The 26,853-nt window shown below is 37.0% G+C and overlaps 1 protein-coding gene across 1 annotated transcript in view; it reads right to left on the bottom strand.

The window, feature by feature from the left end:
- Positions 1-26,468, bottom strand: part of LOC149838564 (ferric reduction oxidase 6-like) — a 61,623-nt gene extending 35,155 nt beyond the window's left edge. The window contains exons 1-9 of the mRNA XM_090008271.1: positions 26,331-26,468; positions 23,843-23,918; positions 20,769-20,970; positions 19,651-20,132; positions 18,949-19,039; positions 18,625-18,822; positions 17,225-17,459; positions 510-837; positions 75-348 (exon numbers count right to left, since the gene is read on the bottom strand). Of these exons, the coding sequence (XP_089864397.1) occupies positions 75-348; positions 510-837; positions 17,225-17,459; positions 18,625-18,822; positions 18,949-19,039; positions 19,651-20,132; positions 20,769-20,970; positions 23,843-23,918; positions 26,331-26,468 (2,024 nt within the window). The remainder of the gene's footprint in view (positions 1-74; positions 349-509; positions 838-17,224; positions 17,460-18,624; positions 18,823-18,948; positions 19,040-19,650; positions 20,133-20,768; positions 20,971-23,842; positions 23,919-26,330) is intronic.
- Positions 26,469-26,853: the final 385 nt, after the last annotated feature.

Below are 26,853 nucleotides of genomic sequence, written 5' to 3'. Positions count from 1 at the left end.
AGAATTGCAAAAAACAATAGAGCACATGATGCTATCATATAGTATCAGATGGGAGAATCACAGGCAGAGCTTACTGCAGATGGTACGGTGATTCATGCCCATATGGCCCCTCAACTGCAGCAGTTATTTTGAAAGAATGCAGATACTGCATGCCTATCTGAGGATATTTCTCGACATTCAAAATATTCTCTCTCAACTTTTGTGTCCACTGCCCAAAAACTTTAATCAGAATAGTTAAGTGAAGCCTACCATCCAATGGGCTGGAAGAAACACTAAAAGGATGCCACTGCAACCATGATAACTCCCTCACATGTAGGAAGACAAAACTGAGAGGATTGTATCTCATATCTAGAAATAATGAAAATTCAGTTAGAACATAGTGTGCAAAAGCAAATTTAAATACACAAAATACTAAGTATTTCCAAAGAAAATTGAAATTTTAATATATTGAAGAAAAGATAACTTTTTTTTTTCCACTGATACTAAAATGTACAGGGTAAAAATAGTACTCTGTGGCTTTGATAGAGTCAATTCTATTGCTCCACATGGAAGGCATTTTGCTGAGAGTACATCAACTGTGGCCCTTGACTGGCAGAACCTCAAAAAGCGATCCAGCACAAACAAGAAAATTGTGCCAGCAGTGACACAGAATATGAAGTAACCAACATGTAATGCAAAGAAAATGGCAAACACTACATACAGCTGATGGGTGTAGAAAAACAGCTCAAAGCAATTTTTTTTCACTGGAGAGAGTGAAGTAACCCACATCAATAATCCAGCTGAAAGGCTTATAACCCCTGGAAATATGGAGATTTCACCACTTTGCCACTGAGTTATCTGGGGAAATTGTTTAGTTATGTCAGTCGATGTAGAGCCGTTCAAAAGAAATAGAAAAGAAAATGTCCGATAACTCTGAAACAGCATTAGTTCCTACATAGTATCAATTACAGATGTGTTCCAAATGTGAGCAGGAAGTAACTTATATGTACACATCAGATAGAATAAATAAACAATAGAAAAGTATTCACCTGAGCAACGTTAACAATGGGGAAGCAACAGTTAATTACATCAAAATCCAACAAAGTTGAATATATTCAACTTAGGGATGCAAATGGGTTGGATCAAGGATGGAGGTTTTGCAATTTTTGGCAGTCCGATCCAGATCCAACTCCCACTTATTTAGCTGTTCTGGATCCGATCCATTTGTATCCCTAATTCAACTAAATAATATTTAATGTATCACTAAAGGAAAATCATGTTTCTCTTGAAATAAATAATATCATTCTTGAAAAAGAATATGCTTAATTGTATGACAGAATTTCATTGAGATTAGTAGCAACGTCCTTGTATAGAAGACAGTTTGGTACCTCATTAGTGCACACCACAGTCAATGTTTATTCCCAGAATATTTCTATGATTACTAGCCCAGTACTCTATGTCTGATGGTGCTTGGGAAGCAAAAGCTGCAAAACTCTTGATTCATTCCAATACCCCAAAGGAAGTTTAAAATTCTAGAATGCATCAAACCCCCCATTGACTCATTTAACCATAGGTTAAAATGCTTAATTTATCTACCAATATATTCTCCTGGAAGTATCCTGTGAGCATCTCAAAATCCTTCCTACTTGAGATGCTCACAATAATGAGCAACTAATGAGTTATAATGCTAACAACTAATTATAGCTTCAATAACTAGATCTGTGAAGATTCAATTGAAAAGAAATTACATAAACCAGAAAAATATATCTTAAACAATTTTTAACTTAATTTGAACAATGAAACCATTTTAAATGCAGTAGAATTATAGAATTTATTATTTCAATAAACTTTTAGATCTGATTTGCATTCCCACCAAAGATCCGAAAGACCGATAAATCCCAAAAGTTATTTGGGCAAATAAAAATCCCTCTATTACTTTTGATGGGCCGATAATACTAACTGGTAAGTTCATATGTAACAATCAACATGGACACTCATGAGAGGACGATAACTCTACCAAGTCATGTGAAGGATATATACCCCATTGATCATGTGGAAGAACCGATTAAATCCCAAAACTAACTCCAAATAGACAGATAATTTCTCCACAATAAGTCCAATGGGCCTATTAATACCCCAAGATCAGGCTCCATTCCAGTAAGACTGTAGGGGGTGAAGATACAATCCAGCTAGTGGTCCACTTCCATTTTGCAAACACACTTTAAACTTCGTAAATTTGTAATATTATAATTGGCTTCAACAATTTCTTTTATCTTATCCATGTTTCCAATGTCCTCAAGCATGAAGACTATACAGTGGCTTGCACATGGAGTTCAAAAGAAAGTCCCATATCTATGTGCAAGCTTCCTACTTGTTGCTCCATAGTTTGTTGCATTATATGTAATAAATTAGACCAAGTTTGAGTGTCCTACTTGTTGCACAACCTCATGAAAAACCGAGCATAATGCATCTGTAGTCAAATTGTGGGCACATCTGACAAATCAATAGATTTTAAAAACATAATTCCTTTTGGAAAATACATAAGAAAATTTATAAGGGTCTTTGTATTTTTGTTTGTCCATCCATCCGCGAAGATGCTATACCTCCATCCATCCATGATTGTTTTATGTTATCACAATAACTCCTCATCTCCTGAACACTAGCATTAAGGAGTTTCTCAAATCATGGTAAAAAGGCATTTCTTACCCAAGTCCAATACCAGCTACAGCGTCCACCATTGTTAAAAATAAAATGAATTTTGTTGCATTAAATTGAATGCAGACATAAGACCAACATCCAACAGTGACATTCACTTGCTCAACTATAGGTTTAGGAGTCATCAGGCAAGGCCCTAGGTGCAGTCCATGGAGGGAGAAACTCCTAATACTGGCACCTCCTAAGCTCCCTCTTCTTCTCTTCTTACTTGAATCACCACTCCCAACCTCTGCTACCCCTTTCCCCTTAGCCCTCAAACTAACAACTTCTAATGCAACATTAGGGGCCATAGGATTAGAAGTGACATGTTATAGATCTAGCTCTTAGGACAATTTTTTTAAGATTTTTGAATTAAGAGAGAAAACAAATTGGATGGTAGAAGGAAGTGGATAAGGTAGAGATGTGGATTAGAAGTAGGATCTAGAATTTGGTTGATAAGAACAAAGTGGGATGAATGAAGGAATTTATTCTCCTACATCTAAGAAGGATCCTAACTATAAAAGCCCAATTCTCCTAGTTAGTGAAAGGAGATAGCCACCCAAGAATTCACAAAGAACTCTCGAAGCATTATATTAGATGGACTCCAAAATGAGTATAAGATCCACCTATTTATTCCTCCCCAAGCAACCTTCTAAGCTTCTTTTAAAAGCTATTGTTTATAATCATAGAATGCCCAAAATACCCCTATCTAGTGCAAATGGAGTGTGGACCACTAAAGAAATCTAACCCATACAACCCAATACAAGTAGACCTAACCCAATGCAATCTAGAGCCAATAAAATGACTCAAAATATAATATAATATCCCAAATGGGCCGGTTAAGAGACATGGACACTAAATGGAGATCTAACCCAATTATAATCCAGACTCCAAACGGTGTGCATCTAACAAGAGAAGGCCCTCATTCTCATATAAATGATTATCATTATCACAACACTAAGGTTGTGAGCACCCAATCTTGGCATTCATCATTTCCTTCTATTGTTTTACACCACTCTTATCTTCATGAATTGTGAACCATTGATTTTTCACCATCTCAGAAATCCAATCTTGTGGTGTAGTAGACATGATAAAACCTCTTAGCATAGTAAACAAACCTTGCTAAATATATCTGTACAGTTAGATCTGACATTTGGTGGCTAGATCCACACAAACTGTATACAGAACCATATTATATTCCTCTCTCTCTCTCTCTCTCTCTCTCTATATATATATATATATATATATATATATATATATATATATATATATATATAGTACATATATGTGAGGACAGTCTCAATTTTTTATTTTTTGGAATGACTATACAGATGTGATCTACATGGCTTGTTTAGTAGGATTCAACTTTTGAATCATCCAATTATTGTTAAATTGTATATACATATAATGTATATTTATTCCATATATATGTGTATCTATATGTATACATATTACATACCCATGTATGTATATGTATTGTATGTGTATATATATTTGTATATATGTATTATATATGTATATTTAATTCCTGTAAATATTTTATTTTTCTGTATTTTTTATTCTTTTTTACTAGTCAACACAATGTTGACCAGCTTTGACTAACCGTTGGAGCTAGTCCAACAGCTACAAAGAGAGCCGTAGGACTAGTTCCAACATCTCTATTTGGGGCTCTTTGTGTGTATATGAAGGGGGTGAACCCCCTCATTCTTTTAATGCTTCTTTCATACTTCCCTATCAATAAAATAACAATTTTTTTATGAGATTGTCTTCTTTGTGTTCTCTCTTGAGAGTTTTGTGAGTGTGCCCCTTTGTGGGTTTTGTGAGTGAGCTCCTTTGTGGGTTCTTTTGTGGTTGTCCATTTTGTACCTATTGGTGGACATTATCGTTTGTGTTTGAAGACTCTCATTCCTTGACAATTATAACATGTGAGCAGGTTTTCATAAAGATTAAAAAATAAATGACTTAAAATTTTATAAATTTTAAAGCTAATAAAATCTTTTTTGATGAAAAATCATAATCCAACAATCGATTCCTAGTAAGTGGATCACGTTTGTGGGTTCTAATTTATCAAACATAGCTTGGAACATCAAAAATCAGTACCATCCACACCTTATGGACTTAAGAGGAACCAGTTCCTCTCTCTCGCTATATATATATATATACCCCATGATCTTGTTGATAAGACGTGATTACGCATAATTGGATCTGGATCCAATCCAGATCCATGCCTCTGATATTATAATCATGTTTTACATTATGTAATGGCATGTTGTAATTTATTTGTATTTTAAAGGTTTATGTCTAATGTATATCAAGCCATATATAAAAGAGATTAGGGCACGCACATAGCAGTGTGGCTGCCATTTTTTTTGTGCTTCTCCTTTTCTCTCTTTCTCCTTCTCTCTACTTCTTGCTGAAAGGTGATTGTGGTGGCACTCAAATATCTGATATTTAAATTATTTTCATGGTATCAGAGCAAGGTTGTGGATTTCTTCCAAAAGGTATGCTCATAGAGATCTGAAATTTGATCTTCTAGTCAGAAACTCTCTCTCTCTCTCTATTCTTATTCAATCTAAACCCTCTTTTCTTTCTTTTCTCGTCGTTCCGTTCTCTTTTGAATTCTTTACTTCAAAATAGCATATAGTCCCTTTTTGACGTCAAGTATTCGATCTAAAACTCAAAGTATTTTGACGTCAAATCAGTCGTTTTGTTCTCTTTTGGATTTCTCTATGCAAAATAGCATATATTTCTCTTTGATGTCAAATATTTAATCCAAAACTCAAATTATTTTGACGTCAAATCTGTGTTTCGTGTTTTGCGAAAATCTTAAACTGCAAATCTTGTCTTTTTTGTTATTAAACCAGATTTTATTTCATTCTGACTGCAAAACTCAAATCATTCTGAAATATTACCTTTTGTGTTGACATCTCTTCATCGTTGGTGTATTATTATTATTATTCTTTTTTGTCTTCACGTATATTTAGTCAGTTTATATATTGGCAGCGGATTTTCTGTGTTAGCAAGGCCTAATTACAGGGATCAAATTGTGTCTGCAGAAGTGCCTATTTAAAAAAAAAGGCACATTTTGCATAATTTTTTCTTTCTTCCCTGTTTTTGGCTGAATCTGATTTTGACTGCTACACGTTAGTACTTGACTGAATCAGTCCTCTTTCCTTGTTTTATTTTTTTTTCTCTTCTTTTAATCAATGGACTCTTCTTCCTATGCTGGACTCTCTTCAAACTTTCTGAGTCAGCTTGTCTCCGAAAAGCTTAACCACACAAATTTTCTGACTTGGAAGAGACAAATTGTTCCTTTCATAAGGATCCAAGATTTGTTTGGGCATCTGAATGGATCGATTCCAGTCCCACCAAAGTTTATTTCACAAGAAACGAAGGATGATAAAGGAGTTGCATCAGTTAGCTATATTTCAAATCCTGAATTTTCAACATGGATGAAACGAAACCAGGTTTTGGTTGCATATATTACTTTCACGCTATCATAGGAAGTGTTGATATCAAAACCAAATGATTGTACGGCTGTACAACTATGGAACGGGCTTGCACAAACATACTCTCAGATTTCAGAGGCAAGAGTTTTATTTTTAAAAAGGGAATTTCAGACACTTAGGAAAGGCTCAATGTCGTTCATGAAGTATTTAAACAAGGTAAAGTCTGTTACAGATCAACTTGCAATTGTTGGAAGGGCAGTTTCTGACAAGGAAAAGGTACAACAAACTCTTAATGGACTAGGTCCAGAATACCATGTTCTATCTACATCCTTGTCGGTCCTACCAGTGTTGCCTAGTTTTGAAGATCTTCAAGCCAAACTTCTTTAGTATGAGATGAGCATAAAAAACATGACAGAAGGTGGTGAACATACAAATGCCCATAGTGTCCTGGCCTTAGACATGTCTCAAGTTGTTGGGCGTGGGAGTAACAGTTTTCAAAGCGGTAGAGGACGTAGCCGTTTTGGACAGGGAGGTTGTGGCACTCTTTCTACTCCGAATTCACCAGGATGTTTTAATGCAGGGAGTCACAGGAGAGTGCCTACAAGCTTTTTGTGCAATAAGAAAGGACATGTGAAAGCTGACTGCTGGTTTAATCCCCAAAACAAGGGAAAGAATAGCAAAGCGGGAAACAAAAAGGATTTTGAGGGACAGAAGCCCACTGGGGATATGCAACAGCTTTTGCTGGTAGCATTATCTCAAATGACTATCAAGCAGAATGAGCAAGGAGAATGGTATGTAAATTTTAGAGCTGCCACTCATGTTACAGGTAATATTGGTAAGCTCTCGAACTTATCCCCTTATTTCGGGAAAAGTAGCATAGTCATAGGAGATGGCACACATCATCCCATCACTCATATTGGAAGTGCACAAATTCCTTTGTCTAGTTCTTCTCTTAGTTTATCTAATGTTCTTCTTGCCCCTAACATTAAAAATAATATTGTCTCGGTATCAAAACTTGTTGATGATACAAATTCTTTTATCGAATTCACTCCATCTTCTGTGTATGTCAAGAATCTTTGAATGAAGGAGACGTTCGCTAAGGGAGAGCAATGAGGAAACATGTACATCTTCAAGGAGGATCCCTCTACTCATTCACCTTCTGCCTTGAAGTCTTCTTTCCTGGAACCAGCATCACAGAGTCTTAAGTCTTGTCATACAGATGTCTACAGTTTTTCTCAATGTAATAAGTCAAATTTGTGGTACAATCGTTTGGGTCATTGTAGTCGTGGTTTTATTAAGAAACTTGTGTCAGAGAATTTGAACTTCAAATAGCTCCAACCCAAGTGTCGAGAAAGATCACTCAAAAGAACTACAAAGGTTCATACAAAATACTCAAAAAAGGGTATGCAACAACAAGAAGAAAAATATATATATTATTGATTGGGAATCACCCTAAAGAAAAACATACATTGTAAGGGGGCAAAGCCCCATATTTATATACATTGAGCGAGGGTAGAAGAGTGAGTCGTTGGGCTCCCAACGGCTCTAAATAGAGTCGTTGGGAGTCCAACAACTCTTTTGCTTTTTGACTAAGTCAAATGTTGACTAGTCAAACATGCTAAAAAAGGAAAAGGGAAAAAATCCTATTCTAACTAAACTAGGCTTATGCTAACTAAGCTAAAAAGAAAAGAACAATTCCTAGTTAGCCTAGGTTATTACATATTATTTAACATAGACACACCAGAGGTCATCAATGCAAAGATGAGAATAGATGATGGAGAACCTCTGAAAGATCCCACTCCATATCGCCAAATGATTGACGTTTTATCTTACCTTTCTATTACTCGTCCTGATATTGCTCATGCTATTAATACTGCAGTACATATGAGTGTTGTAATGAGAATAATTATATATGTTAAAAATACTATTAATCATGATTTATTTTTGTTATCCTTATCCCCATTAAATGTTATTGCATATACTGACTCTGAGTGGGGAGGAGATGTAAATGATTGTTGTTCAACCACTGGGTTTTGCATTTTTATAGGTGATTCCTTAATATCTTGGAGGTGCAAGAAACAATAGAAGATATCCTTATCCTTCATAGAAGCTGAATATCGTGTCATAGCCGCTACAACTTCCGAATTGGTGTGGTTGGGACAATTACTCGAAGATTTAGGGGGTTTTATATCCGCGCCCTCAAAGTTATGTTGTGATAACAAGAGCGCCGTTTATATCGCAAGCAATCATACATTTCATGAGCAAACAAAGCATATTGAAATGGATTGTCATTATGTTCATGAAGAATTCCTTAAAAAGACCATCATTTTACCATATGTGTCATCTGAGTATCAACTGGCGGACTTCTTCACTAAGGCGCTATCATCTCTCAGATTTCACTTTCTTCTTGGCAAACTCTCGGTTGTCGTTTTGTGAGTTTGAGGGGGGGGGGTGTTAGAATAGGTAGTTGTATATGTTCATATACATATATATATACATACAAACAATCTAGGGGTATTTTGGTCTTTTGACCATTGTATAGGTGTCACCCCATAGGAAGTCTTTTTTGTTTTTTGTTTTTTCTCTTTTTGTGTACATTGTTGTATTGTCAAGGGCATTATTGTCCTTGACAATTACAACAGCTATATAGCTGCTGGGAGCCCCCAACGGTTAGATTTCTAGGCATTGGGGAGCCCCCCAACAGCTATATCTTGGAGCTCCTCACTCCCCCTTGTGTATAAATATAGATCTTTGACCCCCATGTATTCTAATGCATTTTGTATGCATTTTCAAGTGAATAAACATAATTTTTGTATTGTTGTCTGTGTTCTTCTAAGCCCCTAAGTGGCTATCGTGCTTTGCCCTCTTTGTGGGATTTGTATTGGCCTCTTGTTTGAGGTGTGTGAAGAACACTTGATTTCATTACAATGGGCTCCCTCTTGACCTGGGTGGACTAAGTTGAATTTGTATGGTACGTTTAAGGAATGACGGACAATGGGCTTCACCCTCATGGATTCGAGAGGTTGGTACTTGAGACAAGATGGATCCAGTAGGAGGGGAAGATAAACCAGAGGGAATGGGCTTGTGGTGACACATCCTTGAACTAATTGATCGGGCAGGTCAAGCACACATAGAAGCGTCATGCAAGGATGTCAGGATAAACCTCAAAAATGCTTTGGAAAGACAAGGGAGGCCAAATTTTGTAAATTCTGACTTTTTTGGATTTACTTTTTAGATTTCAAAGGATACACATCTCCTGGGTACGCAAACTGCTCAATGCCATGGCTCATTATATTGCTAGATTGGCAGTGTCTAATAGGGAATTCTAGTGGGTGAATAAATCACCAAACTGGGTCCCAAACATTCTTTATGTATAGTCAGTGTATAAGTAAATGTGAGTTTTGGTGAATAAACTGGTAGGGGTCCACCAAACGGCAGCTTGCTTATCAAAAACAAAAGTCATCTAGGATTATAAACACTTGTCTATATATAGATGAGAGTTTCTGGGGTTTAGCAATTCAATTGAGATTTGAGATATGAGTTAATTTCTAGTTATTTCCTGTTATTTCTTGCTTTTCTCGATAATGTCAAATATTTCTAGAAATTCTTAGATAATTATAGATTGGGGAAATATTTCTCCAAAAATCTCATTCGGGGTTTGCATAAGTATGTCATGTTCATGTTCACAAATTTTTTTGAAACAAGTTATCTGAGAGCAGAAATATATAATTTTATTGGTTAGTAATGACATCCACAAATGATATAGTTGCTTTAGTTCCAGGTAGGGGTGGCAAAACCTGACACGACCCGCCAACCCGACTCTTAGGCGGGTTCGGGTTGGGCTTAAACTAACCCGTTTAATAAACAAGTTGACCCGCCTAACCCGTTTATTAAACGGGCCGGGTTCGTGTTAGGGGTATGCCAACCCGGCTGACCCGTTTAATAAACGGGTTAGGCGGGTGAGTCAAGCCGCCAACCCACCAACCCAACCCGCCAACCCGTTTACCTGACCCAACCTGTTTATTAAGCGGGTTGGCGGGTCGTGTCGGGTTACCCGTTTAATAAACGGGTCGGGTTCGTGTTTGCCACAGCCGACCCGTTTAATAAACGGGTCGGGTTCGGGTTGAGGTATGTTGAACCGCCAACCCGACCCGATTGCCACCCCTAGTTCCAGGTTGCATAAAATTATAGTTTCAAGGTATGTATTTATAGACTAACATATGATGCGAGCAACAGATAATATTTTCAGCCTAATTAGTTAGAATCAGATTTTTATAGTTCTGTCTTAGTGACTAATGATTTTCTTTTTTGGTTCATATCGCTGACCCCAATTGTTTTGGGATGAAGGCGTAGTTGTTGTTGTTGTTGTTGTTGTCTTAGTGACTAATGAAGGAACCCAGGCAACTGTATTTGATATGTTCTTATTCAGCCACATTACATTCCTAATGATCTATCAATGCACAGCAAATGCATCCAGAACCTGATTCTAACCAGACAATAATTGAGAAAGGTAGAGAGATTCTATTGTAAGTAATAATTGAATATCGTAGCAAGAAGCTGCATCTGATCAAGCACCAGCTGAGCAGCCAGATATTATTGATGCTCAAGCTAAACTGGGTGATGTTCAACAAGACTTTTTGCATCACATTTAATTACAGCTTAAACATCATTAAAGAGATCATCAAATCCTTATCATTCAGTAGACTGTTGGGTAAGTTATTAAGCTTTTTCAGCTGGGCATCAAGCTCAAATTAGCAATATCTTTGATTATCCGGAACCAAGGACCTTAAAAGAGACACCAGCTCCTGTTAATAAAATAGGTGATAGTGAGAATAACCTCTGCCTACATAATTTGTGGGACTTTAATTACAGAGTTCACCAGTGGCCTCTAGCAAATGTGGATTTCCAGAAAGGAAAAAATATTGGCTACACTCATGGTTTGGGAAAAGTTTTTTTTTATTCTTTTATTTTCTTTTTGCACATCTGACTCTCCAGATGTGATCTACATGCTTGGTTTAGTAGAAACTGACCCTTGCATTATGTTTTCTTGGTGTGTACTGTTAAAATATGTAATCTCATATAATATCTCATATGTAATCTCATAGACATGTAATGTTTTATCTCCTTTCTAGTTAGGATTTTTTGTTTAATTAATTCTAGTTAAAATACAACTAGAATTAGCCAAACCAGTCTATCATTGGACTGATTTGGCCTTTACCTTTTTGACTAGTCAAAAAGGTACCTTTTTGACCAAGTCAAAAAGGTAAATCCAAAAAGAGTTGTTGGACTCCCCAACAGCTCTATTAGAGCCGTTGGAGAGTCCAACAGCTCTCTTAAGGCTTCTCTCTACCTCTCTATAAATATGGGGCTATTCCCCTTGTAAATACTTACTCTTGTTTTGGGTTTTTATCTCAAATCAATAAAATTGTTTATTTTTCATTTTTATACCCGTTTCGGGTTGTGTATTCTTAAGTTCTCTTTGTGAACATTTGTGGTTCTTATGATGTATTTGTGAGAACTTGTTGAGAGACATTTGTTGTAGCGTATTTTTCACTTTCTTACATGGTATCAAAGCAAGGTCGGTGGACGTGTATTGGGAAGCGTGCCATGCAACTACTCTTCAAGAAAGTGAAGTCTCTTTGAAGGAGTGCTCGTGTGTAGCCTTGAAGGGCGTGGAAGGCTACTTATTTTCGATCTTTGTGGTTAAAATATTCCTCTTCCCACTTGCTTTTCTTCTTCCCCTCTCATTCCCAAGCTTGTAAAATGGATGACAATGATAATGTCACCATTAAGTCTATAAAACTCAACGATTCAAACTATGTAACATGGGCTTCAATCATGAAGCATCTTATTTGGGGAAAGGGTCTATGGGGCTTAGTTGATGGAACCGATAAGGAACCTAAACTAACGCTCACTAAAGAAGAAGGTGGAAGAGAAGTACCTCTTTTGGAGGTAGAAAAAACTAAGGCCATCTCCACATATGAAAAGGAATGGAAAGAATGGAGAATGGGTCACGCCAAGATCATGTGTTGGCTAATTTCTAGTGTAGACATAAAGAAGTGTTCAAGTCTCGCAAAATTTGAACATGCTAATGATGCGTGGGAATATCTTAAGAGAATGTATTCTCTTAAAGATATTGCTCATATATGTAACTTACAAGAAAAGGTTCGGAATATGGTTCAAGGAGAGAGAAGTATTAGAGAATACTACAATAGCTTATCCGAACTATGGGAAGAGTTGGCTCTTCTTGAACCAAAGTGGCATTGTCCACAAGACATTGAGCTTCGCCAAAATCAAGTAAATGCGGAGCATTTTTTTCAATTTATAAATGGGTTGAGACCCGAATTTGAATCAACCAAGTCCGCTCTTCTACATCGAGGAAATGTTCCCTCTATTGAAGATACCATTGAAGAGCTAAGTATGGAAGAAAATAGACTCAAGAAACGAGTCGACAAAAGCGATGATGATACAGTTTTAGCTGTATCTAGACCAGGTAATCACATTCGCACATACAAACCTCCACATATTGGGAGAATAAACAATGAAAGGCAAGGAGGCGATTTTGAAAGGAGAAAAGTTATTTGTTATTACTGTCATGAACCCGGACATGTTAAAACTTACTGTCCAAAGTTGAAAAAATCTTATGAGAATAAGGTAGCTGTTGTTGAATCAAAAGAATCAAATGAGACATCCATTGGAAACATGTCCCTGTCTCAGCTGGTGGAGGCTCTACAACCTCTTCTTAAAGGAACTTCTCCCTCAGCTGGAGTTGCGATCTCTTCTGTTGGCAGCTCCGATCCAGGTAAACCCCTATGGCTTTTTGACTCTGGTGCTTCTTTTCACATGACACCAAATTTAAAATTACTGTCGCATTGTTATGACTTAAGTGGATCGAGTGTTTTTACTGCGGATGGAACATCCCTTGAGATAAAAGGAATATGAAATTTCGAAAATAACTCTCAAAACTCAAAAGGATTTTGTGTTCCAAAGATTAGATATATCCCCAAACTTAATCTAAATCTCTTATCTGTTTCTCAATTAACTGATCATGGGTGTAATGTTTCCTTCTCTTCTCATGATTGTCAAGTACAGGATCACCAGTCAGGGAAGCTGATTGGGGAAAGCCATAGAGAAGGAGGCTTATATTACATGGATTTTTTGGAATTACCCAAGAAAACATTATGCTGCAATGTTCAAAAAGTAGGCTTGGATCTTTTACACCAAAGATTTGGTCACCCTTGTATATCCAAGCTTCAGTACTTTCCAAACATGGAAAAAATTTGTAATTTTGAAACTTTCACTTGTGAAAAATGTATTCTTGGAAAAATGAAACGACTACCATTTCAAAAAAGAACTTTTGTCTCCACTCGACCACTTGAATTAATTCACTCTGATGTTTGGGGTCCTGCACCAGTTACGTCAAAAGGTGGGTTTTTATACTATGTAATTTTCGTGGATGACTTTACACGATATACCTGGATTTACTTTCTCAAACACAAATTTGAAGTGTTCTCTTTTTTTCAAATATTTCATAATATGGTCAAAAATCAATTTAAGAATGATATTTCAATATTTCGCACTGATTCAGGGGGAGAATTTTTATCAATTGAATTTAAAGAATATTTGAACTCACATGGAATTTCACACCAAAAATCTTGTCCCTATACCCCTCAACAAAATGGGTTAGCTGAGAGAAAACACTGACACATTATAGAAACAACTAGAACACTACTTATCACACATCAAGTTCCTAAAGTTTTTTGGGCCGAAGCTATTTTAACTGCTGTGTATCTTATTAATAGGATGCCCTCATCCTCAATAAAGAATATTTCTCCTACTGAAAAGCTTTATAAACAAAAACCTGATTATTCTAGACTGAGGGTGTTTGGGTGCAAGTGCTTTGTTTTTACAGATAAGAATGATAAATTCTCTCCCCGTGCTATACCCTGTACTTTTTTAGGATATGCAAATAATAAAAAAGGATACAGATGTTTTGACCCTAAAAACAACAAGTTATACGTTTCAAGGAATGTATCCTTTCTAGAAAATGAAAGTTTTTTTTAAAACAAAAATTCTACTGAAATAGATGAGTATTCCTTCTTGTTGGATCTAGTTCCAAAGGATAGTGAAAGAGAAATTGATCTAGATGATCAGATGGATGTGATTGATTCTGATCCTCATAGAAATAGTCAAGATTGTATTCAATACTCTAGACGAGGAAATTTAGAAAGACAGTGTTCCCTGGATAAATACACAAGGGAACATGAATTTGTCTCTTCATCTAGAAAATCCACTAGGATCTCGAGGGTTCCTGCAAAGTTTGTGTCATATCAGTCCTTTTCAGCAAAACATCAAGCCTTTATTGCTCTAATTCATTCCTATGAAGAACCTCCCAGTTATGATATAGCCAAGGATCAACCAGAATGGGTCAAGGCTATGAAAGTCGAATTAGAAGCCTTAGAAAAAGCAAATACTTGGACCATTCAAGACCATCCTCCAAACAACAAGAAACCTATTGGTTGTCGCTGGGTGTACAAGGTGAAAACCAAGAGTGATGGCACTCTTGAAAGATTCAAGGCCCGGTTGGTGGCAAAAGGCTATTCTCAAGAATATGGAATAGACTATGAAGAGACCTTTGCCCCAGTAGCTAGAATGACCACTGTTAGAATCCTAATAGCTTTTGCATCAATAAAGGGATGGCATATCTTTCAAATGGATGTTAAAAATGCTTTTTTAAATGGAACTTTAGCTGAAGAAGTATACATGGACCCACCACCAGGAATGAATATACCTAAAGGGAAAACACTTCGCCTAAACAAGGCTTTATATGGTCTCAAGCAAGCTCCAAAAGCTTGGTATGATAAGTTTAGTAAGGTTATGCTTGATTTTGGTTTTCGATTTTGTCTTACTGACACAGCTTTGTTTGTTAAGAATTCTGATGCAGGTATTATCATCCTTCTACTCTATGTTGACGACATGATCATCACTGGAAGTGATAAACAGGGAGTTTATGATATTAAAAAATTTCTCAAAACACATTTTGAAATTTGTGAGAACTTGTTGAGAGACATTTGTTGTAGCGTATTTTTCACTTTCTTACATGTACATCACTATTTGTGGGAGTTGAAAAAACAATGGCCTACAATCTGCCGAATATTAACCTCTTAAAAAATGCATTTTTATGTCAAGAAAATATGACCCAAGGATTGATACTTACTGCTTTGACTTTGCTGACTGAACACATCCATGGGGTAAGATTTGGTCAACATGACCGGGCCCCTATGAGTTTCAGCTAGGGGGTTTGGAACCCATGAATGTAGCCAATATTTTCCCTTCGACAAATATGTTATCATGAGTAAGCTTGACAAAGAACTGACAGATAAAGATTAATCAAAAAATTAAGTATAAGATAAGCTGCAAGGGAGATACAAAGAGGTACTTCAGATCTTTTTCCAAACAGTAGAAAATGGAGGTTCCAGTTCAACCAGCAACATAATGTTTCTTATAAGCATAGTCACCGATATCGCCAATATTTTGAAAATATCACGATATTATCGGTATTTCAAGGTCATTCGATATTTTTCCAAGATTTTCAAAATATCGCTAGAAATGAAAATATCACGATATTTTCCAGATATTTTCAAAAACATCTTTTTTGTACATATTTTAAGTATATTTCTCGTTTCTTTCATATTTTAAAAACTTTTCTAATTGTTTCTTTATACTTTTTGCAAGAAAAATAATAGAAAACCTATTGTTTTCTTATATTTCTTATTACTATATATATTTTCAATTTTTAAAGCTTCCAAGATTTTCGTGAGAAAAATCACATTTTGAAAATATCTCCGAGAAAAACCCTCGCCGAGGAATTACCTTGAACGATATAGGTGACTATGCTTATAACTTATAAGTTATGTAAGGCTATAGTTTGCAGGATTTAACGAGATTAACCAGAAACTATATAGTTATAGGACAACACACGATCAACTTTAGGCTGCAACCCCTTACCTGCACCCCACCACTCCAAGCATACAAGGGTCCTTTTTAGTTCAAACGATCCTACCCATGAACAGGGGTCATTGGACAGTTTGAAACACTATCATAAGCAATGACCCTGGTGAGTATGAAAATAAGTATAGACCGTTTCCAGAGTTGATAATAAGGTTCCCAGATCAGTGTAGCATCTTGTCTTCTTTTAGAGATCCACACACATAACAGGGGGAACTCTGCCCTCTCATAAGCCATTACAATGTAACTATCAACTTAAGCATTTCCGTCTCCTTGTGGTAAATAGCTCCTACGGCACTAGAAAAGTTGGTATCCAAAGCACTATGACAGACACAAATGTTGCAAATCATGTCTAAAATTTTCATGAATATTTTGCCACATACTCTTTTCTCATTTCATCAGTATCACACAATCATACACATTAACAAGTGAATTTCAAACTCAGCCATATAAAGTTCATAAACCAGCTAGAAAATCACTCACTATCAATTTCACAAACAACAAAGAAATGGTCTCTGTTAGTCCCAAGTTTTATTGCTTTGCTCCTACATCAGGGTCCCAGAAAAAAAGGTCCTAGTTGACTTCTAAATCATTCATTAACAAGTCCACATGAGTACCCCTGTTTGCTCTAGTTAATAGAACTGTTCCAGAAAATGACAAAGAAAGCCATTTCACTTTTGGTGCTTTTCCATTAGAGTACTCCATTCTGGCCAAGAAAATCCATTAAAATAATCCAAAATAAATTCTCAAGAACCATCATAAAGGACTATAATTAGAATGTAAATAACCAATCCTCTTAATAAGTGGTATTAATTGAATGCCTCCGGACAAAGAAAAGGCAACCATGTTTGATAACTCACAGGAAGAAAAAACTATCTTTTCAAGTCAATGCTTAAGTACTATTCACATCTAAGAACTCATGATTCTTAAACTAGATATCAATATCAACCTAGACAGATGTAACCCCGCCTCTTCTTCCTTTTTTTATCCTCTTTTTAATTCAATTGCATTGATCCATGTTCATGACAAAATGCAAATTAATGATACAATAAAAAGCCACAAAAAGCAGAATCAAATGCCAGGTTTATGCTGACCTTATATTGCAGGTTACCCTGTACTGCAAAATACACAATGAAAGAAAGACCGTGCAAGGTGAAGAGCATCATTGTAACATGTCCCACCCAGATGTGGTATCTTGTTGCATGTTCAAATGGAATATCTATAAGGCGGAGAAGACTAGAACCTCTAGATATGGGTAAAAACAAAAACATGATGCAAAACATTCCAATTGATGCAAAGCCGAATCCCAGAATATCCAACATTAAACAACTGCAAAATCACAATGAACAACAGTTAAATCACTATTGCATGACTATCTTTCGAACGAAAAATCAATGATTTCAAGAAAGGGACAGAATCATCAATGGTTGCAGAATCAAGACTCATAATATGTACTTAGGATGATCAAAACACAAAGGAATCGTCTATAGAAGAACAACCTAATCTTTTGTAACAAGAAAACATTTGGAGCAGTGGATTACAAAAGTATTTTGCAACATCTGATATTCGCAATAGGATAATTATAATTTAGTTTTCCATATAAAAACAATATTTTTAAAGCAAAGATTTCTTTTAGTCTAAAAAAAACATCTTTTTGGCTTGTAAAAGTCATTCTAGTCACATCTTTTTCATTCTAGTTTTTTATATTGGTATACTTCTCTATCATAACTCGATATCCTAAGAGTCATTTGTGTCCTTTAATATGCTAAGAACCTCAGGTACAGCGTGGAGAGTTAAAGCAAACTAGGTAGTGGGTTTTTTTTATGCAATATGCATTAGCAGTCACAGAGATATACTAAGGATTTTATATAGTTACAAATTATCTTCAAAGGCTATGGAAGGAGCAAACTAGCCATAAATTGTTTGTGTAAAAGTAGCTTGCATTTTCATATTTCTAATTTTCCAAATAAAGCAAGAAGGTATAGGAAACATCAACCATGTTGACATCTCATTTTTATAAGAGAACACTCTGGAAAGGAAAGAGAATATACGGTGCGCATACTTGGAGTAACCCAAACCAGTAAGGTAATCACAAAACTTAAAATTTGTCAAATTCGTTGACCATATAATAAGACAAGAAGCACAGTGCATATCAAGGATATGAAGAAATAAGTCAACACATTTAAGCTTCACAGAAATCACATTCTTCCACTGTTAACAAGCAGTACACAAGAGTGTGCATGATGAGCTTTTCATTAGGAAGATATCAGTCTCATCGTTGATATCCAAGCAACCATGACAAAGTGAACCAAAATTCATTCTAGTGAACATAACTGTTAGTATCTCCATGACACCTAATGATATGAAAAAATCCAAATTATTTTTAGAAGAGATGCAAGTCAATGGCTTTACCCAAGCATTAAACTAGAACAACCTAATGTTCATACCAACAATGGATTTGCAGAAATGATAAAGTGAGGAAAAGCTGAATTACACTTTCTCTTTCAAATGGGAATTCGGTCCAGATATGAAACGAATGCCCGCTATAACATAGGCGATTGTTGCCCAGATAATATAAGATGCAAACACAACAATGACAATAAGTTCTGCAGCAGAAACCACTCCAAAAGGTCCATCAACAAGAACAGGGAAAGTCCACAAGCTGAAAGACGGCAACTTGCCCTTCTTCTTCCTGAAAACGAACTCAGATACTGAGATACGTCAATACTAGGTGTTTCATCAAGTTAAACATTCCAATTATAACTGAAAGCAGGCAGGACAAAAAAATCTTCGGCACTCAAATATGGAGAACGCATACTCGTCATACTCCCTGGGAAACAAGGCGACGTACACTGTCCCCAGAAGCGCGAGTACCAGAACAGGGGCACTGAACAACAGAAAGAAGCCTCCTAAAAAAATAGTAGCAATACTATTGTTATGGAAACCAGAGACAACCACGAAGCAAACCCCAAGATAAACAGGAGCAAACAACAGAATACACAAGATTAACATGCTTCATCAGCAAGATGTAAGAAAATACAGAGGCGATAAACAAAGCTCTCAAAACCTGAAACTCTCGTGCCTTACTCTCAAAGCCGGCATATATATATATATATATATATATATATATATATATATATATATATATATATATATATATATATATATATATATATATATATATATATGATGAAAAGCGTAAAACTCTAGTCGATCGGTAAAAAAAAAATAACAAAACTAAACAGTTTCGGAGCTTTGTGTAGTGGTGAGCTCTAATCTCAGGCTTAACGGCCAGATCCCTCATATATCCCTAAGAGTGTCAATTAGCTTACCCCTCGACCCCAGGGAGTCGCCAAGCTTCGGCTTACGCAAGGGGTGAGGCCCATGGGATTTGAACCTAGGCTGCCCGTCAAACGGCCTAGGCCCCCAACCCGCTACGCCAAACCCCTTGGTCTATTTCTCTCGATTCTGCTTATGAGAAAAGAAAAAATGGAAGGAGAGCTCTTCATTTGGTTATTACCTGCATCACCAAATATGGTCCCGTCGGTCAGATCATTCCATTCGCTGAACAAATCGTTCATGAAATCGCTGGGAATCAGATATATGACGGTCACCACCGTAAGGAAGATCGCCCACATGACAAATTTTAAGCCATATTTCACAGAAAGTTTGAGAAAGTTGGTGCTCTTAACGCGAAGCTCATCGTGGTGAGCATCGTTAGGAAGAAGCGGCTGCTGAGAGGAACGCTCTTCGGCCATGGCAACAGAGATACCACCGGAAAGTGAAATCCGTATGCCTCGAAACAATGGCGTTTTAGAGGACCACCCACATTGCTTAAGTATCGAGCTGCCCATGTGAACATCAAATCTAACATTAAGAGCCGGTGTGCCACCATAACAGCCCACCACACTCTCTCTGTCAGTCACCATTCGAACGAAAACAATCTTCAGTAATTTGTTTCTGGAATTGTTGGTTGCTAACATCCACTGATTTGGACGGGCACTTGCCAGTACATGGACGTTTCATGAGTTATTTAAGAAAGATGCAATTGTGTTGCACGTTTTTTTTTTATGTACAGCTGAAACTCAAAGTCCTCTGTCGCGGATTGAGAGGTACATGGGTATACGTATGGATGGACGGCGACTCCACGACGTCTTCCCCTTCGCCATAAAATATGAAAGCAGCCTTTCTGGTTCGAAATGAACTCTCACATGCAAAGTGTGGAAGGCCCTGGCCCCATCTGAGGACCGATTACAGTAAAAGTTGTTTGATACACGGGTTTTATGCTGCAAGGACAATGATGAGGAGTTGAGTGCCGGCCCCACATGAAATGTGGTCATTTGATTGACTGTGTCCAATAGTCATGGCACTTAGCCAGTCTCTGGATTCCTTAGCTAGGTCTCTGATTCTGTGGCGGTTTTCCAAGAGTATAAAAAAATGTAATACCGTTTATTAAAAAAAAAAAATTTATAAACACACATTTCATTTTTTGTTACTTTGAAGAAAAAGAAGCTCTCATTAGGATTTATACTTATTTAAGTACCAAGTTTTGATGTTTGAATCTCTTATTTTTTAAATGAACTTTTAAAAATTGAATAAGAAATCATGTGATGTTTTAAAAAACATAGAGTGACCAACCACCACGAACGAAGACCACCACCACCATGATAACTATCATCATCATCATCGCTGCTATCACTATTATTAAAACCACCACCACTTTCTCTAATATCACCACCATGGTAAATACTATCACCATCATCAGTACCACCACCACCCCCATCACCGTCACTATCACCACCACCACCACCACCCATCATCACTAGCTTGCTTATGTTCTCTTCATTTTAGTAATTTAAATAATTAGTAATCCAAAGATTCACCTAATTAAAAATAAAAACAATTTTCTTTATAAAATGGGATTTAATTTATGCATATAATTAAAAACATATCGAAAAACGTTTTACATAAAACGTTTCAGTTGATCCATTCTCAAATCATCCAAGATGGACCCTACTCTCTAATTGAAACCATTTGTTCATATTTTCTTTGTTTTTTTGTCAATCAAGGCCTATAAATATGATGTATATGGTTTGCTTAGTCAAAAACATGTTTTAAATTGTCTTTGTAAAAGTAAATTTTCTAATGGGCACAAATTTCAACTGTCTAGAATGCTTCACAATTCCTAAAATAAAAAAAATCATATTTTTGCATCCAGAACACACAATCCAAAGTACATTTTTGTGGGGGTAAGATTATCAAATAAAGCTCACCCATTTGAGATTCAAGTAGAAAGTATCTTACTCTAGAGTGTAGCCAACATTTTCCTACGTTATATATATAGATATTCCTTCGCAACCCCACGCTAAATAGGTGTGTGTGGGCCCGTACTCTCACATATCTCACGATTTCCAAGTGAAATCTACTTTATATTCAATTAGTTAAGTTAAATATTTTAAAATACTTTAATTAAATGTATTTATCCTGGATCCAACCTCAAATACTGATATATTTCATATATATTAACTGAAAGTATGGATAAGTTTTTTCTTTTTTTTTTGAAAGTCAAGCTGATGTTAGGAGGACCCTACCAGTTGGTTATTCGCAAGTTCCTAAATTTAAGTGTGGGTGGTGTAAATTCATAACGTGTAAAATGGGGTCATGTTTTTTTAGTAAATAAAGGTAAAGTGGAAATTTTAAAACACTTAATCATGGATCCTTTCTTGCATCAGGAGGTTAACTTAATCATGGTTCCTTTCTTCTGCCTTTTGTAATGTTTATCCTGAATTTTTTAGCTCCCATGATAATGACTACTTATCAACGCCTTCAACTATCTTTAAGCTTGTTCCCACAAGAAAAAAGATGGTCCTTAAATGTGAAGGCGTCATCTCACAATCATCAATTTGATTAATTTCAAGCCAAAAAATAGCTGGTGTTTTCAACTTGTTGCCTCGTACCAAGGGGTGTCAACGGGTCAGGTTTACCTGGACCGGAACCAGACCAAATCCTATAGGGTCCGAGTATGGTAACAAATAAGAACACCTGGTTAAGACCTGGGTCTGGACTCGAAGTTCCACCCAGGTATAGTTTGTGAAATCTTATACCAGACCCAGACCCAACCGGAGTTCTGATTAAGACCCACAATTTTTCAATGTAAAAATGATAAAAAATATTATTTTACAGGCTATAGTCCGGGTCTGGTTCATGTAGTTCTTATCGAGTTCAGGTATGGTTTCTCTTATAGTAGACCCGGGTCTGAACTCGATACCATATCCGAAAATCTGATCCAAGTCTGGTTCTACCTGGGTCCGAACCAAACCCGACCCGTTGACACCCCTACACCTACCCAGTGTTGTCAGTACAACAGTGTATCGTTTATTTTTAATAAATATAAAAAAATAGTTTAAAATTAATTTTAATATTATTCAATGGTTTAAACACGTGTCAGTTTTTTATTGACACGTAATATTTTTTAATTGTTTTTTTGGGCAGATTCAGAACGATTCACTTGAGAATGGTATCTGCCTATTCACCTGAATGTTGGCCAAACGATTAAGGTTCGATTCCGATACTGACAACATTGTTCATACCTCATCCACAAACAGCGGGTAAAAAAACCTCATACCTGGAGCATGTGACAAAATGTTGGACACAGGAAGCGATGGAGATGATAAAATACACCAAAACTAAACTCAACAACATACATAAATAGGCCATAAATGTTGAACATCCATTAGTGCGTGCTACGAGTCGGGTTCCCGGGAGCGGCTATATGCCATGGCATATAAGCAGGGGTGTCAACTGGTAAGGTTTACTGGGACCCGACCCATACCAAACACTATAGGGTTTAGTAGGTATGGTGATAAATAAAAAGACCTGATTAAGACCCCGGTCTGGACTCGATTAATATATGAATCCAGGTATAGTTTGTGAAATTTTATACCAGATCCGAGTTTCAATTAAGACAGCAATTTTTCAATATAAAAATGATAAAAAAATTATTATTTTTCTGGGTATGGCCTGGGTATAGTTCATGTAGTTTTGATTGGGTCCAGACATGATTTCTCCCGGGTTGGGACCCTATGCCATACTCGAAAATTGGGCCCAGGTCTAGACTCGAGTTTCAATTAAGACAGCAATTTTTTAATATAAAAATGATAAAAAATATTATTTTTCGCTGGGTATGGCCCGAGTATAGTTCATGTAGTTCTTATTGGGTCCAGGTATGATTTCTCCCGGGTTGGGACCTTATGCAATACTCGAAAATTGGGCCCAGGTCTGGTTTCACCTGGGTCCGAACTAGCTGGGGAAAAATGGGGGGCATTGTGATCTTTTCAATTTGCCCTTATAAATTGAAAAAGAAAATGTAGAAAAGAAAAAGGGAGAAGCGGAGGAAGGTGATGGCCGCTCGAGAGTTGATGGAGAAGAAGCGGGAGGATGATGACGACGACGATTTCGATCGAGGGTCGTCGTAGTCATCGTCTGCTGCACCGACCAGACCATCTCTACGCCTCTCGAGTGTCGGATATGCCCGCCGTTGCCGGAATTCAATTGATCCGCTGTTGCCAGAGAATGGGGGGCATATCGTGTTATGAGAGAGCTCTGATTTGAGGAGGAGGGTTTTGAGAGAGAGAGAGCTCTGATTTGAAAAATAGAGGGTTTTGAAGAAGAAAGAGAGTTCTGATTTGGAAGAAGGGTTTTGAGAGAGAGACCTTCCTGTGGAAGGTTGGAGTGAACGTTGCCAGCAGGCCCAACCGTCTGTTCTGTTCCTTCTTTATGGGGGCAAGTCTGGAATCCAAATAAAAAGATCACAAGGCCAACAAGCAGAGAGGACATGGAATGAAGAACTTATTAGCATTGAACAAAGCACTCTTCTGTAGTTGGTGGTGGTGATTTGATTTAGAAGACACTCCCATTGTTCGCTTTATCAAGAGAAAATATAGGTTGAGCGGACCAGCGAGCTCATGGCAGTAACATGACTCTTGGAAGAGTGGGTCACTCATTTAGAAGGAATAAAGAATTTTAGTTCTTCTCACAGTTTATAAAGGTGACCCATAATGACGGGGTTGTTAGCTCGTCGCTTTCCAAAGATGGGTAGTTCTCTTTATCATCATGCTACAACGCTTCTCTAGAGGATGGACTCGACCCAACAAAGCGTTGTGGTCTAAGGGTTCTTTGCCAGGAGGAAGGATTAACACACACAAGAATTGGTATTCCATTTCTTTAGATATGCAAACTTTCTCTCAAATATCTAAAAAATATGCAATTTTTTTTTTAAATATATGATTTTTCTCTTAAATATGTGAATTTCTTCTCATACATTTGTGAGTGTAGTGTCTTATTTGTCATTACTTTTTTATGTAATTTTATTAAAAGAAGGCTTAGCACATTTTTGGAGATATTCGAAATAAGTTTTCCAAATTATTTGCACTTTTTTTAACTAAATACTCTTATATTTATGAATGCCTTACCTTGACACATAAATGTCCGCACACATTTGTGAATGTCCTTGTGTGCGATTTTAATAAAAGGAGTTTACATATTTTTGGGACCTTTGCAACTCATGGTTGTGGATGTAGTATTGTATTGCGAATACCAAGACATATCAGACATGCCTAGTATTTGCAAAAGTACCATTAAAGGTAAAAAAACTTTTAGTAGCGCTTCAAAACTGCTGTTAAAATCTCTAGTGACTCTTCAAAAGAGAATGGCCTTAAAGTGTGCAAACCTAAAGGGCAAATACAATAGATGTGTTTCTCTAACAATCACAATATGATTAGAATAATCCATCAAGAAACAATAAAATAGATCACGAAAAGGCCAAATCTGGATAGCTCCTGCAAGAACGTCAGCTGACACAACAAGAGGGGTTCTTCTTCTCATGTCATTAGTACCCACACAAACCACTGGCTGGAGGTCGATGCGCAACCAAGGGAGGTCTTTGTAGCCCATGCCCAAAGACGATCATAGAGAACTCAGTAGAGAGAGAGGGGGGGAGCCTCCACAGTCCAAGGGTTTCTTCTTTCTTCAAAATAAAGTTGCTTTCTTCTTTGTGTTGGGGCTTTAAACAGAGAGACCCTCTCCAACGTCTTTCCAAGGGAGGCTCTAGGTGTTGCCACCCATGGACCCAATCAGAGTTCCAAACCCAATAACTAGTTAGGGACCCAATAGTTCTCAATAACTTTATTTTAAATTTTGAAAGCTCCAAACACAATGGGAAACCCAGATTCAAATTATAAAAATCCTACCCCAAATCCATATACATCTGTCAGAAGCCCAAATATATAGATCCTAACAGGTTTTTGGAGCTAATATCCACGAATGAAAATCAAATAAACCTAAAATATAAAATTTTAAGCTACAAAAAATCAAGAATAATATCTAAATACTTAAAACCCTATTTTTGAACAAAAATAACATCCAAAATGCTCAAAATAAATTTTGAAATCTAAAAAAAAGGCCTAAATTGGTGTTTAACCCTATAGACTTGGTTCAAGTTGTAGAGCGGGTCGGGTTCAAGCGACCAGACTCAGGTTTAAGACAGGTCTTAAATCCAACTTGACCAAATGTGCTGCATCACAAATGGCTTGAGGTATGGAGGTGGTGGATTTTATTCGCTTGATGAAGGGTGTGTGATGCAGGAGCATAGCAGAAGACTTGGTCCATAAAGATCCATTTGGATCTAATTTAGTTTAGGATTTTTATTTGGATTTCTTATTTAGAATTGAATCTTTTTATGTAATGCATTTATATTGAATCCCAATCTACTCATTATAGGGATTTCTAAAGTAGAATATTGATAAAAAAATTATTCTAAACTTTTATTCCATCTTCCCTTTACTCTCTCTAAACCTTATTCCCTTGCTTCTCTCTCATTGTTTGGTGGCTTAATCGTAGTTCATAGTTATAGTTTGTAGACTTTCATGAATTGGAAAACCAATTGGCATCAATTTGGTATTAGCACACCACCCCCAATCGATTGTTCGTGATGTCGCGTTGCTCAAAAAGCGAATGGGAAAAACTATTGAAGCGTGTATGGAACCGATGTATGTAGATGATATAAAACAACAAATCAACCAGATGAGGCAAGACACACATCATTGGTAGAGATGTTTAAAGCCCATTTTGGAGTGCCATAGACTAACCCTCTATCCCCTGTTGCCTTAGACACCAGTCGTCGTTTGGTAAGACCCAGCTGACCATCACTCTTATGTCAATTGGATCTAGCCAACCGAGAACCGCGTTGCTCGCTGGAAGCGTGTTGGAGGGCATGTCCACCTGCAGTTTCAACTCGGTCAACCACAACCCCAACCCACTCATGGGACCTTCCAACGCCATTGCTGATGGGAGCTAGGCCGACACAGGCCCGCTGACCATATCCTTCTGACCCATGCCATCCCTATTTGCTGGAGGTGAGACCGATGTGACCCACACAGAGGCGGCAAAGGACTTCTTTATCATTGACCTCAGCATCAACATCCACTTCACCAATGATGAAGAGTGGGTCTTTTGGGAGGGTGGTGTATGCTCTCCCCCGATGATTCACTGAATCTCACGTCTGTGTTTGGGGGTCTGAATGAGCACCACGTATACAAGCACATGGGGCTCGTATTCCCGTGTATGTTGACATCACTCTGGTGTAGTTGCAAAGACTTAAGTACCATTTCTTGTTATTCTTCTCATAAAACAACGGTTTGAGAAAATAACAAAAATGTCCTTCATT

This window comes from Nuphar pumila, chromosome 5, assembly GCF_984573655.1.
Source record: "Nuphar pumila chromosome 5, dmNupPumi1.hap1.1, whole genome shotgun sequence".
Lineage (NCBI taxonomy): Eukaryota > Viridiplantae > Streptophyta > Magnoliopsida > Nymphaeales > Nymphaeaceae > Nuphar > Nuphar pumila.
This window is presented reverse-complemented; position numbering and strand designations above follow the sequence as displayed.